This window comes from Sarcophilus harrisii, chromosome 5 (assembly GCF_902635505.1).
Source record: "Sarcophilus harrisii chromosome 5, mSarHar1.11, whole genome shotgun sequence".
Taxonomy (NCBI): Eukaryota; Metazoa; Chordata; class Mammalia; order Dasyuromorphia; family Dasyuridae; genus Sarcophilus; species Sarcophilus harrisii.
The window spans coordinates 190,908,515-190,923,742 of NC_045430.1; the positions used below are offsets into that span (position 1 = coordinate 190,908,515).

The 15,228-nt window shown below is 36.2% G+C and overlaps 1 protein-coding gene across 2 annotated transcripts in view; it reads left to right on the top strand.

Annotated features, from left to right (window-relative positions):
- MGAM (maltase-glucoamylase) overlaps positions 1 to 15,228 on the top strand; it is a 153,501-nt gene that overhangs the window by 117,590 nt on the left and 20,683 nt on the right. For both annotated transcript variants that reach the window (XM_031939231.1, XM_031939230.1), the window contains exons 65-76: positions 640 to 724; positions 1,078 to 1,134; positions 2,456 to 2,580; positions 4,805 to 4,893; positions 5,931 to 5,980; positions 6,932 to 7,102; positions 8,442 to 8,594; positions 9,945 to 10,139; positions 11,841 to 11,995; positions 12,898 to 13,066; positions 13,333 to 13,429; positions 14,578 to 14,690. In XM_031939231.1, coding sequence (XP_031795091.1) covers positions 640 to 724; positions 1,078 to 1,134; positions 2,456 to 2,580; positions 4,805 to 4,893; positions 5,931 to 5,980; positions 6,932 to 7,102; positions 8,442 to 8,594; positions 9,945 to 10,139; positions 11,841 to 11,995; positions 12,898 to 13,066; positions 13,333 to 13,429; positions 14,578 to 14,690 — 1,459 coding nt within the window. The remainder of the gene's footprint in view (positions 1 to 639; positions 725 to 1,077; positions 1,135 to 2,455; positions 2,581 to 4,804; positions 4,894 to 5,930; positions 5,981 to 6,931; positions 7,103 to 8,441; positions 8,595 to 9,944; positions 10,140 to 11,840; positions 11,996 to 12,897; positions 13,067 to 13,332; positions 13,430 to 14,577; positions 14,691 to 15,228) is intronic.

Below are 15,228 nucleotides of genomic sequence, written 5' to 3' on the forward strand. Positions count from 1 at the left end.
AGCAAACATGATCTTTGGAGACCCAAAGATTTGTTTGTTTTCTTGCTCTTTATTTCAGATGTGTTAGTAGCTTGTGACCATGAACAAACCACTTATTTTTTCTGAGGCTAAGGTTTATTATCTGCAAAATGGGAAGAATAATAATGGCACTTCCCACCTCATGGGTTTGCTGAAGAGATAGTTTTAGTATACTTTTTCCTCTTAAAAAAAAAAAAAAGTGAAAATTATGTAGGTGTATTGGAGAATTCCAAAAGTCTTTTTTTTTTTTAATAATAAAATGAATCATATTTTTATTTTTAAAACAGTTATTTGATTTTCTGTTTTATGACTGGAATGGGTTAACATTAGTTTGCAACTAATTTTGTGAACATCTTCATCATAATAAGAGAAAGCCTAGGGCCTATAGAGTAAGGAATGTCAAGTTGATAATTCAAATGCACCATTAATATCCTTACCTGTGCTGATTAAACTAGTGCTGGACGAAGAAGGAAGAATATAAAAGGAACAGAAATTGGGCTTTTCCTAAGCCCCTTGGATATTTCACAATCAGGAACTTAAGACTGAATTCTAAGGTTTCTTTGAGCACTGAGAGAGCATTGTCCACACCATCGAATTGTGATACTATGTTTTTCCACTCAGGTTTGTGGAAGACAAAGAAACATGGGACATAGACCTTCAATTCTTGTGGGGTCCAGCCTTCTTAGTCAGCCCTGTCCTGTACGCTGTGAGTATAGATTTTCCTGAACCTGTATAAGCTCCAAACTCAAAAACAATATTAAGTAGTAGAGATGGGTCTGAGCTTCTCATTCTGAGTGTCCTGGTGCTGAATTGTTGTGCAGCTTTAAATGATTCTTGGTGCTCCAGTTTCCTTACCTGTAAATTGAATGATAGTCTGACTTATCGCTAAGTGGTGGGGTCATTGGAAGACAATCACGACATGACAAATCCATAGGATATTTGCTTTTGAACACTGTATATGTACATTTAGCAATTATTAATCTTGTTAATCCTTCTAGGAAATTTTGATGAATTTGTCCATGAATTTATTTCACACACAGAAATTCTAATTTATTGTAGAATTCTCGGAATGTCACTGCCTACTTCCCTAAGACCAGCTGGTATGATTATTACACGGTAAGTATCTTTCATGAGGCATAGGATATTATGTTTCCTCTGTTCACAATAGCCTATAACTCCTGGAAAGGGAAATGCTTTTGGAGGTTAGCATATCTCATGCTGGAATACTGTCGGGTAATGTTTACCCCAGGCAGCTCTTGCATAGTTGACCCTCTAATGCTTTATCGTTGTATTCTTTCAATTTCTACTGATCTTATATTTTGGTGGCTGGGACTCAGTCAGAAGCAGCATTTTTTTTAAGCACTTTGCAAAATCATGTAGTACGTGGGAGCGAGTTCAGTGATTATATTCCAGCAGAGAAGGAAGCTCTATGAAACTGTCAGAACCCTTGTTGCTTAGAAGGTCTAGAATACTTGATGTAGTTTAGGTCAGGTTAGTACTTCTTTCCTTAATGTAATCACTTTCAACATATTCCATAATATCTGATATATAGTAGATGCTAAATAAATGGTCATGGAGTGTTTTGAGCTTCATTCTCTCATCTATAAAATAATGATAATAAAAGACTTTTAAGGTGTTTCTTAGTCATCCCATATTGAGAACATTCTCAGAGACTCCCAAGGTATCTTTAATGCTTTAATTTAATTAGTTTACAAATGCTCTAGTACTGTTTATCAAATTTCCCCAAAGACTAAGGCACCATGGCTAAGGCAGTGTAGGAATAATTAATTCTTCCTAACTTCCACTCCCTCAGTGTTCTTGATAAGCCTGACTTCTGTGAGCAAAGAGTGTAAGTAGTGACTCTCTTGCTTATTGTACGTATGTAGTCTTTACAAGCTTTTTTCAAGGTTACCTTTTCAAAAGAAGAATGTCAATATTTTTGATCCCTTGTTTATCTTCTGTCCCTCCTTGGCAGTTAGTTTACTACATTGATTGAATACCCACTGTATGCAATGCCCCACATTGCTTTCTGAGGCTGGCCATGTGGACGGCTAGGGAAGAGTCCCTGATTGGGGGAGCTCATAGCTCTAGTTAGAGAGATAGACTCAGCCCACCAAGAAAAACGATAAAAATGTTTGAAATACTGAAATCTTTTTTGAAGGCTAAAGTGAGCTTCCTTGAACAATGGGTGCAATTTAGAAAGGTTCCTTTCAAGAACATCAACATTTGATTCAAAATGGGGCAAAAGTTGGGAGGAATGATGCAAAGTGGTCCCAAAGGAATCCATAAATGGAGTCAAGGCAGTCAGGAAATGAAAGGCCATAGTGGGCGGGGGAAGGCCTATAAGTTAACCTATAAGTAGATTCTATAAATTAATCAGGCATCTTGTGAGGTGCAAGGACTCATTTTTCTCCTGGTTTCTTCTGTTTAACTATAGGGCTCAGGTGTTGGAGTGAGGGGACAGTGGACAAACCTGCAAGCCCCCTTGGATCACATCAATCTCCATATCCGTGGAGGCTACATTCTTCCATGGCAAAAACCTGCCAATAACACCCACTATAGGTGAGTGAGGGGATTACCAGCCTTTTCCTTTCGAAACATGACTCCAGTGATAATGGTGACTCTTTGCTTTGGCCTTTTCTTGAAAAGTAGATGACAAAGTCCTGGATTTGGAGTCCCAAAGGCTTGGGTTTTAGTTGACTTCTCTCTGTAGGACTCTGTGAAAATCCCACCAACTCTGAGGGCTTCTGTTCTGTTACCGGACTCAAACATCCAGCTTTACTAAAATTATGCTGATAGTAACAAAAACACTCTAAATACTAAGGGGTTGTACAATGTCAGTATTATTTCTTCAGTAGATTTTGCTGTTCTCTTTTTTTGTTGCTCATTACCAAGAACATCACAAGGAGCAGACTACTTTTGTCAGTTATTTTGGGGCTTTGTGAGAATCTTGCATATTCACTGGCTGGAATGTTCTTCCTCCTCATCTCTACCTCTTGGCATTTATTTTTAATCTCCATTTGACTTCAAGCTCCCTGAAAACAGGGACTTTTTAAATTTCTTTGCATCTTCAGCACTGAGCAAATGCCTGACCCGGAGTAAACACTTAATGTTTGTTGACCCACTGACTATTAAATAATGTAGTATATGAATGCCAGTGCATTGTGATATATTTCAGGGGAATACTTCATGATTTACTCCATGACAGAGGAAATAAAATGAACCTATGTTGAAAATGCAGCTTAAACATTTTGACGTAGTCATGATTCTGCTTAATATACTTTTCCACTTAATGTATTTCAGCAATGATGGGAAAAATCTCTAAACATACGTATCCTTGTAAGAGGCATCAGGAATAATCTTTCCATTTACATGGACTCTACTTTAGTTCATACTCTATCACCAATCTCCCAGACTACCACGGTGCCCCAGGGCCAGCATTTACAAGGTGGTCAAAAACAAAATGATACAAGGACACTCTCCAGGAATTTCTTAAAAATGTTAGAATCAGTTGTGTGACATGGGAGACACAAAGAGACCAGCATGCATTCCTCACAGAAGGTGCTGTGTTCTGTGAACAAAGCCAAATAGAATGAGTCCAAAAGAAACATGAGATGTGCCCAATTACAGAAGTTACCCAAGTGTTCATATGGACTATTTGTGCCCAACGTGTGTGACAGAGCATTCTGAGCTCACATTGATCTGATCAGCCACAGTTGCACACACTGCAGTTCGAGTCTAACAAAATGATGCCATTTTGGTCCTCTTCAAGAACGAAGGACAACCACTGCACCCTATAAATTGGCCTTCTTTGCATCTGGATTCTCCCTTTTCCTTCCTGTACTTTATTGCCCAGTTGAGAGTCCTACAACATACTTCAGACCATGCCATTTTTCTGCTCACAAAGTTTTAATGGTTGTCTTAAAGTCCAACCTGCTTGTAAAGTCCTTTACCCAAATGGCTCTAATCTTTCCAAGCTGATTCACATGATTTTACCTCAAACACTCTGTGCACCACTTGAACTGAGGTCTTTGTAGAGTCTGTCTCACGTGCCTGGAATGTTCTCCATTTTTATCTTTACCTCTTGGAACCTCTTGGTTTCCCTCGTGGCTCATCTCAACTTCAAACTCTGGCAAAAGGTCTTTTCTGAATCCTCCAATATCACATCAAATCGAAAATGCCTTGTTTATTTTACATTCATTTTCCTGTGAATAGACTACAATATGATAACATGCTGAAATCCTCTCTCTCCAGCATGATCTTAGTTTGTTGAATGCAGGAACCGCATCTTTTTTTTTTTTTTTTCCCTTCATTCTTTGAACATCTAGCCCCTAACATAGCGTAAAGTCCGGGTTAGCTCCCTGAAGGCCTCAGGGTTAACCAGAGTCAGGATAAGCAAAAGTCCTTGGTCTTTAGTGGGAGAAGTAAAGGAGATGGACAAAATTGCCACAAGCTCTTCAGCAACCTCCCTTCACCTCATCCTCCTGCAAAGTGACTCTGGCTTTGTCTCATTCCACCTTCTAATCCCTCCTACAATTATCAGTATACACCAAAAGATGGAGCCAGCATGCAGTAGTGAGAAGGGCCATTTTTCCAAGCACATGCTAATAGAGTATTGTCCAATAGGTATTTATCCTTAAGGGTTCCGTTGCCTGATTGCAGTGCATCTATTCAGAGTTTCAGCCCTTTACAACATAGTACTGTGTTTATAATTGCCTAATAAAGGATTGTCAAAGGACTTGTCAACGGAAGGAGGAGAAGTAACTATAAATTCTGATGTTTACAGCCGGAAAAATTCCTTGGGACTTCTTGTGGCTTTATCTGACAATGGGACAGCTGAAGGAGAATTTTTCTGGGATGATGGACAGAGTATTGGTAAGTTAGATTTTCTTAAATTCAGTTGACACACTTTCTCTTTTTCTTTCTTTCTCTTTCTCCTCTTTTACTTTTTTCCTTTCCAGCCCCTTTCTTTCTTGTCTCCCCATATCTTCTTCTTCTATGACTTTTACTTACCCCTTCTCTTCTCCTTTTCAATTTCATATATTTTCTTCTCTTCTATTCTTTCCTTCTTCACTTCCTTTTATTTCCTCTTTCCTTTATTTCTTCTCTCCTTCCCTCACACTCCATCTCTTACTCTACTTTGTTTGCCCCCTCCCTTCTTTTTTTCTTCTCTTTCATACTGTCTTTTGATTATGTCGCAAATCTTAAAGTTATTTGAAGTGCTATGGAATTTTCCTGCCATACTTAGAAATTAAGTGACGTTCATAGGGCCATGCCACCAGGGTAGGAAGTAACTCAGGTATTTTGTTTCCAACAACTTTTTCTATCCTTCAAATAACTTTAAGAGAGTGTAAGTTTCAAATAATGTGCAAGTTCTCACTGGTAGAGGAAGTGCCTAACCAAGAAATCTAAATTAATGAAAACTCTTAACTTAACATTTCTAATGATAAGAACTAGAAATCTTAAATGTGAAAAATACACATGAAGGCTTCACGATATCTTTTCAAAAACTGACTCCAGTGTTTTCAATGGTACCTTCTGAACCATGATATATTCAAGTAAAGGAAAGAATGGTTGTATTGGTTTTCATGCTTTCATGGTGCTAACATTTTACTGATATGAATAATTCATTTAAAATCAATGCCTATTCTCTAGACTAATCCTTGTTTGTCTTCTACAGTCATAAGCTTCTTTTCAATAATTTTAGAATTCTGAGAAATATTCATGGGACAATGTGTGAGTTGCTTTGTATCGTACCATTGTATTTTGTGAATGTGAGTGTTTTAAAAACACAGAGGGTGGAAGAATGAAGAATCAGGAAAGCTAAAGGCCTCAAAGGGAGAAAATAGGCAATGGTGAATACATTCTATCTGACGATGTGCTAGCTAAAATTCATTGTTATCTTTTTCCAGATACTTATGAAAGGGGGAATTACTATTTCTCAACCTTCTCTGCCAATAAGGTGAGTGTTACTGGTTCCTTTCATTACTTGTTCATTTCCTTAGCACTGCCAAGGGCACTGAAAGCTGATTAAAAACACTATGAAGAAATGCCTATATTATGATAACCCTTCTGTGGGTCATGGCTTCTCCAAGGGCCACCCTTTGGTCCCAAGTATATAACGAAAACTTCCAAAGCAGCCTATTAGAGGATATCAGCAACTGAAATTGGAGTTGAGGAAGGACTTCTTACTAATTTCATCCTAATGGAGAAGACATGATATACAATAGACCTGGAAGGAGAAGGGAGCACCTAGCTCCCCAATTCCTCCACTTCCTGTTTTCACTTTCCCTAACCCTGTGATATCAGATATTTGAACACTAATTCATTTTCACTTACTGGACTTCCCCCCTTTTTTTTGGCTGAAAATTTAGATTCCTCCCACCCCCCACTTTGTGGTGCTTCTTCTATTTTCCATGATCTTTCAGGTATCACTGAGAGTAGCTCAGTAATAGCAGACACTAGACAGACATGAACACATTTCTTTGAAAGTTCATATTTCTAGTCAATAAAAGTCTGGAGAATTTAGAGAATGTGCCAGGAACCAGAATCAAATATGAGAAGCCAAAGGGAACTTGGTTTCTTATCAATTGGGCTAGTGAGCTTATTCATTAGCAAAGATGGAGAAGAGAAAACTCTTGATAGCATCCATTTTAACAGATCAAGGAATTTCAGTGTTTTAAGCCATTTACCCGGTAGAGCTTTGGCTAATTGATTTGAAACAAGAGAAACTACTCATGACTATTTATGACTATTATTCCATTTTAATACTAATACAATCTTTTCCTCCCATTGCCAGAGAAGATAAAATGATTCATAGCATCTTTGTTCTTTGAGTGGTTGGAGAAGATAATTGTTAAAGAATTGGAGATAGAGCTGGATTACATGGGAAATATCTTTGGATGTCTTTTAGAATCGCGTAGCTGTGAAAGTTATGCACATGAACTACAGTGATCCAAGTGGCCTTGCATTTGAAGAGATCAAAATCTTTGGATTGGACCTCAAACCTCATACAGCTATTGTAAAAGAAAATAATGTTCCAGTTCAATCTAATGCTGAGATCAAGTATGATCCTGTAACAAAGGTAAATATTTCCTCAATAATTATCAAAATTTCTCCATAACTAGGTTTTCTTATTTCATTTCTTTGACTAGCCTTCTTACTTTACATTTTAACTGATGTTTAAATGGGAGTATTGCTAACATTCACTTTGGACATCTTTTGTTTACAGAGAATATTATAAATAATTTAAGATTTTTCCCAGTTATTCAAAGTCATACTTATATGTTATAGGTGTAAGTTTAGATTTAAATGAATATGTAGATGGTCGCAGATTTAGAGCTGAATGGAAATTAACTTTAGGGTTGCCTTTTGTAAAACAAAAAGGTCTCTCTCAATTATCAAGCATATTTTCTCCCTCCAAAAATGTCCATAAACAGATTGTTGGGGTTTATTTAATTTGCCTTTTTTTCATAACTGCCTTTATTCTATATTAATTACTGAGAGAAAGGTCAAAATAGCCTTTCTCCAGGGTGAAAACGCCAGAAATAAGAGAAACCACCAATAGGCCCTCTTCATCACTATTCACTAATATTAGTCCCTTTTGGTATCAGCAGTATTAAAGATGCTCTTATTTTTCAATACTCCAACTGAAGTTACATGTTCATTTTCACTTTTTTCTTCACTCTTTTGTGTAAATTGCATTGTATTTTTAAGATATCTGAACCAGAAATATTTCTCATCATCATAGGAATTTATGGAAGATTCTTTGGAGATGGTTCATGCTAATGCTTTACAAATCCTTTATCAGTATGATAAATTTTCTTCATAGATTACCTCAAGTGGTAAAATTTTGAAAATCTACTAATGATTCAAGATTTTATTAATGTACTTCTTAACTTTTTAATAAGAACCTTTCCAGATAAAATAAAATATGAGACAGGAGTAGCTAGAGTTCTTTTGAGAATGATTAGAACTACATCTAATAGGAGCAGGGTAATAATGGAAACTTGCCTTTACTGTCTAGTTCAAAAGATAAAATATTGATGAATGGATTTTATGAAAGGGCCACAATTATTTTGCTAATTATTTCCCACCATTGTATCAGGTCTTCTAATAGAAAAAACATATAACTTTGAATTAATATCTACAATTTGAATCATAGAATCAGAATTTATAAGATAGAAAGGGATTTAGTGATCCTTTTATCCTTTATTTAGTGATGCCTTGTTTTTGCTGAGTGATTTAGTATTCAACATGATATCGGCTCTTTTCTCAAAAAGTTTGCTGAGAGAAAGAAGGAAGGAAAAAACACCAAGAGATTTCATGAGAATTGGGATGAAGAAAACCCGGTTCTTTTGGGGGGAAGGGGGAATATAAATAGTGACTCTTGCTGACTTAAAACATCTTTTCTGATGTGACAGGTTGGAAACATCACAGGTCTTCACCTTGAACTCGGGAAGGAATACACAGTAGAATGGTCAACTCAATTAATAGATACAGAGAAATTTGACTGCTACCCTGATGGATATGGTGTCAATGAAGAAAATTGTCGATCACGTGACTGTGTCTGGGAGGTAAGATTTGAAATACACATAAACACACACACCTCTACAAAGATTATCAGCTTTTCCCTCTCATCTTTATTTCACTTCAAATTCATCATATTGATGCCTCCTTCTCCATTTTAATGAGATTAGGCAAGATAAAGCATGTTTGGGAGACTTGAGAAATAACTCATGAGAACCATGAGTGGGAACAACCATTGCACAGATAGTTCAGTCTCTCCCTGTAAGCTGCCCAAAGTACCTCTGATTATCAGTTTTAGAGAAATTTGTCTCTGATAATACAAAGCCAAGCAGATATTACAAAGTAAATAGGCATCTTGGCAAGGTTTTTGGTTCATATATTCTTCAAGTTAAATAATTAGGTAAGGGTATAAATAAGGGCAGGGTTTCTCAGTTCTAGAAGAATCTATAAAATCACAGATTTCTCACGAATTTTGCGTTAAGGTGAAATTGGAGCATCCCTTCTCACTGCCTCCCAAGCCCCTGGAACTATTGAAATTCACAAGAAACTAAGCCATATACCTTATTAAATTATCTCCCCTGTGGAATCACACTAGGGAGTAAATTGTATTGTGTCCGTGACTCCTTGTAAATGTAAATCATATCCCTGAATTGGTATATTCCTGTATCAGAATATTGGGCAAAATGTATAATACTGATAAATTATAAATTTCCTTTTGTTAGAGAGATTTTTGGAGAATTTTGGCTCTTATTTATGTTCTCTTTAGTATTCTTCTGGTTTAAAAAAGAGAAATATGGGGGCGGGGGGATAGACTCTTCTGAGAAGTGGATAGGAAGTGGAGAAGAAAGAGGTCCAGAGAAGATCTTGGGGAAAAACCATTGTGGTGTAATTGAATAATTGTTGGACCTGGAATCAGGAAAGGCCTTCTTTCAGATACCAACTCTGAAGTTTACCATTCTGAGATGAGAAAAGTCTCATAATGCCTCAGTCTTAGCTTCCCAATCTGTAAAACAAGGATGAGAAATTCTATTATATTTATCACAAAAATTAGGAGGATCAAACCAGTTAATGAATGCAAACAGTTTTCAGACTTTAATGAAATATATACATTTTGTAGTTAGTTTTGTTTCTATGGGAAAACAACCTTCCAGGAAAAAATCTGTAATCTCATGTGCTGACAAGACATTGTATGTCAGGTACTAAAAAATAATTTATTAAATCCTTCATATGTTCCAGGAAGTATATTAATCACCAGCGATAAAAAGAAAGGATTTAAAAAAAATCTTTGCCCTCAAAATGTTAGTTTTCCAATTGAGGAGATAACATGGGGCTAGACATGACTTATTTTTCCTGCACTTTTGTCATTCTGATGAGTTTCTAATGCTTTTCTTTTTCAGGCAGTCAGTTCCCCTGGAGTCCCTTTTTGCTATATCACAAAATATTATTATACTGCCTCTAATATTCAGAGTAGTCCAGCAGGCCTGACAGCAACTATCTCCCGAATTCCTGGAGCCAGTCACTATCCTTCTCCTCCCATAGATCAACTTCGCTTGGAGGTGACTTTCCATACAAACAACATGCTGCAGTTCAAGGTATGCTCTCCTTAGGATTCTTGTTAACAGAGAGCTTTCCAGGAATCATCCATATTTATTCAGTCAACAACTCAAATCAACTAGCATTTATTGGATGGGTATTATGTGGTGGGCAGCACGCTAAACTATATGGGAACTTAAAATATAATGGGTGAGACAACTTTTTAATAAACTCATTTAGTACCTGCTATGGGCAAAATGGTATCTTCCAGGCTGTGCTGAGGATGGAAGTGCTAGAAAAGAACATTAAAGATGAGGCACTGACTTATATATATGTAAATATGATGGGAGTACTTTAGACTATTAAAGCTATAAGAGGTTTGAAAGAAGAAGAAAATTCTTGGTTTGTGGGTTGTCATAGTGGACATGGTATTTTCTGTCATCGCTAAAGATCTTAATCTGGCATTACAGTAGGTAGGGAAAAGATCATGTCAAATTCCATGATGTTATATCCAATCAAAAATAGATCACATGTAAGACCTCATTTTTACTTATTAAATCAGCCACCTTCTTAGTCTCTCCCTACCTAAATCCCAATGGGTATATCTTTCAAGAGGCAACTGAAATTTCACTTCTGCTTCAGAGACCTAAGAAGCAGTTTTTACCATAATAGATAGAACATTAGACTTGGACTCAAGAAGATGTTCATTTAAATAGCTTTCCTGATATTTACTAGAAGCATTAGCATTGTGAAGTTACTTCATTTCAATTTCTTTATCTGTAAAAAAGTTTGATAATCCTGTTTGGATTGCTATTTTATATATATATATATATATATATATATATGTGTGTGTGTGTGTGTGTGTGTGTGTGTGTATAATGAATGTATATAAAGAGCTCTGGAAACTGAAATGTTCCATAATTATTATTCCTTATTGTTACTCATCACGTCACCTTTAATTTTTTCAATAATAATTCTTTTGACATATGAAATGTCCACTATACACATTATTACATAGTAGGCATGGGTTAAAAGAGACATCAGTGAAATATTTTCCAACAAGAAACTCATAATCTGTTACTTTTGTATAAACCAATTAACATCCATTGGAATCCTCCCCCTTTTGCATCTACCCAACCATAAAATCTCTTAGGTAAATTGGGCTTTTTGAATGGTTGAATGGTCATTTTTCTTAATGCAGGCAGCAGAGTAAAACATTTGATTTGGATGGACACCTTAGTGAAATTATCTGCCTAAGGAGAAATTCATATCTTTTTTGGCTGGGTATACATATCCTAGATCATTGATTTAGAAGTAGAAAATATATTAGAGAATGCTTAGAGGAAGTCACAGATTTTCATCTCTACAATGAGGTTTGGATTACAGGATTTCTAACTACACAAGAATGAATGAATAAAAAAGGAAAGATATTTATTTAGAAAGCAATTACTATATATTAAGCACTAGAGCTACATACATAAAAGTGAAACATATTTTAGTCTGAAGAACGTTACAGTCTCAGTAGTAATACAGCCTTCCAATAAAATGAAAGCATTAGTATATACTTAGAAAAGCAGAAATTGAATGATAGTACTTGTCTTGCCAAATGATTTAGACTTTTTAGACTTCAGGTCTAAAAGCTGATTGAGCCTCAGAAGCCATGGAATCTGATCAGCATCCAATTGAGAAAAGCTAATTCTAAGAACATGAAAGTATGAGCTTTGAGTTATTTATGGAGACAACGGTTTTCTGTTTCCTAGATTGAAGATGCTAACAACAAAAGATACGAAGTCCCAGTGCCTTTAAATATTCCAAGCTCCCCTATCAGCCAATCAGAAAATCGTCTCTATGAGGTAACCATCAAGGAGAAACCATTTGGAATTGAGATCCGCCGAAAAAGCACAGGCACTGTGATGTAAGTAGTTTTCTGCTCCCTATATAGAGTAGGAAGTGGACAATCAGAATTCCAGACAATCTGGAATAATGGAAGGGGGCTTTAGGTTTAGTCACTAAAAAGTAGTGACTGCATTTGTCTTCAGTACTTGAACAAGTACAAAGCCATACTACTTCTGGGAAATATACAAGTGTCTTGACCTACCTTGGCTTTGGTTTCCTAACCCACACAATGAGGCAATTGGAATAGAGAATGTATAAGCTTCCTTTTTGCTCTATTGAGAACATGACTCTATCTTGCATGACTGTAATCATAGATTCCATGATGATGGACTATTACTATAGGAGGAATCTTGCATTGTCTCTTTGACTGCCATATCCAGGATCTGTATAAATTTCTTAAAACATGTAACATCTTTTAGATCCATGACCTATAGAGGTCAAAGAACCTATCAAGGAGACACCTAAATATATTTTGGGTCATTCCCTTTAAGTGTTTGTAGACAAATTCTGGTTTTCTCAAATCATTATGCCTTGTTTCCCATGACAAAAATATGAAAAACCATTCACCAGAAATATTTGATTGTATTGATTTAGTTCCATTCTTTTTATTGTTCACTAATAGTTTGGTTTATAAATATTTTATCTCATTATCTAGCTTTGTTAGATTCTTGAGGGTAGGAAGCATTTCATCTCCTTTAAAAAAAAAAATTGTATCACCCTAGGTACTTTTACTTTCCCAATCCCCCTTATCCTCATATCTAAACTCCATAGAAACAGGCACTTTAGAAACTTTCTATATTCTGATGTGTAATAAGTGAAGTAATATTATTTTTGGTTATTCTACAGATCCTTGTAATAAGGGTGCCCACCACAGGAATTCTTTCACTCTAATTAGAGTCATGATCTGCTCTTGTGTTTCAGTTGGGATTCCCAGGTCCCTGGCTTTACCTTTAATGACATGTTCCTACGAATCTCCACCCGCCTCCCATCCCACTACATCTATGGCTTTGGGGAAACTGAGCATACAACATACCAGAGGAACTTGAGCTGGCATACATGGGGAATGTTTACTCGAGACCAGGTCCCAGAGGTAAGTGTGAAAAACTTGAGTATCATCTAGCCTATAGTTATTTATTCATACATAATATTTCTTTTGTCCATTTCAGGATTAGTTTATCTAAGTTCATGCAGTTCTGTTGAGGATAATTATGAATCTGAATCACCCTCTTATTCTCCATTTTCCTTGGGAGCTTGAACCTCCCCCAAGGAAAATTATGAATGCAGCTTTAATAGTTATTTTCATTTTTGTTCCTTATGGGTAAACTATGACTAACCTCTTTTCATATGTTGATCTAGTATAAGAAGAATTCTTATGGTGTGCACCCCTATTACATGGGTCTGGAAGAAGATGGCAATGCCCACGGAGTGCTTCTGCTCAACAGCAATGCCATGGGTAAGATGGTGGCTTCTTTAATGACCCCACTTAACTGAGGATGGTCCCAAAAGGATTCTTATTAAATACAATTGATTACATATTTATTAAGTTACTACTGTGGACAAATCACTGTACTTGTCATCAAGAAAGATAAAGAGAAAAAAAGATATGGTTTGTATTCTTATGCTGTATTTAAATGGGGAGAGAAGATATGTATATAAATAACATGCAAAAATGGTCATTATAAGGGCAGAAGAGAGATATGAACATGGGGCTTCGAAAACTTGGAGAAGGGAGAAATGTGGTCCCCAAGAAATGAGGGACTGAAAGGAGTAGGAAAGCAGAATGGTTATCTGAAAGATGGGGTAAGATTGGAAAACGATGATGATTTGGAAGCATGAGAAAAAGGGGCATTTTAGAGAAAGAGAATAATTTGAACAAAAAGAGGTGGAATAGTTTTGCATATTATATCTTAGAATTGTCTATTTAAGCCTGAAATGGACAGTAGATGTCATTAATATAATTCTTATTTTACAGAAAATTTGAGGCATACTGAGCTTATGAGTTAACTTATGTTTAATCACATGAGTAAGAAATGGGACAGTCAGTATTTGAATACTGGTCCTTTTCCTCCAAATTCAGCTGCCTTTGGATTTTGACTGTAGTGTAAAATGGGAGTAACTGAATGAGTTCAGGTTTTATGACTAGGTAATTGAGAAAATGGTGGTATCAGTACTGATTGTTAGATGTCAGAAGGTTTCCATAGGTTGAATTTCTAGTAGGTCTAAATACAAAGCTGCAGATGTGGATTTTGAAACCCTCTCCATTTAGCTGGTAAAACTTAATGGCAAAGTTCATGCATATGGAAAGTATAACTGCTCATTAAATGTTGAAGTAGTCAACTTTCAATTCTGTATAAGAATAACTGTAGTAACAATTAGAGCTATTCACAGATGGACAATTTCCTTAAGTAATTTCTCATCCTTGTGGGAAATTGTCATTTCTCATCACTGGAAGTTTTTAGAAGGAAACTAAAGGACCTTCTTCCTATTATGGTGATAGAGGATTTCTACTTCTATCTGGGTTGGAGTGGATTATCTTGAGTCTGCTTCAGCCCTTCAATTCTATGATTCCATAGCACTGAACACATCTTCCCTTTTTTCCAGATGTGACTTTCCAGCCCACCCCTGCACTGACATATCGTACCATTGGAGGCATTCTGGACTTTTACATGGTTTTGGGGCCAACCCCAGAGCTTGTCACTCAGCAGTACACAGGGGTAGGAAGTCATGCAACCCTTCTGTTGATAATCAAGTGTTTTCTGAGAAATTCTAATTTATTTAACACTTTGCAAGTGTCATTCATTTCTCTACTCTGTGTATAGCTTGTATATTCCTTGTTAACTTCATGTTTGTCTTTCTCTAGATTGTGAGCTCTTTGAAGGCAGATAATTTTGTTGTCGTTGTATCCTTAGGGCCTAGTACATAGTAAATACTTAACAAATGCCTGTTACTTGACTTGCTGATGTTGAACTTACTTAGCCACCACCTTTGCAGCAGATCAGTTCGTATTAAAAAGGAAAGAAATTTTAAGAAAGAACTCTTTACTACTGCGTTTTTATAGAAGTAGGGGTAATCAATCTCTATTTAATGTGCCCCCTGACAATCCCAAATTTCTTGAAGATACAAAATAAAAATAATAATTTGTATTTATATAGTATCTAAAGACTGCTAAAATGCTTTATACATGTTACCTCTTTTGAAAAGACAGAGATTTCCAGACCCCTCTAATTTCATGATATTTGCTTTCTGAGCTAT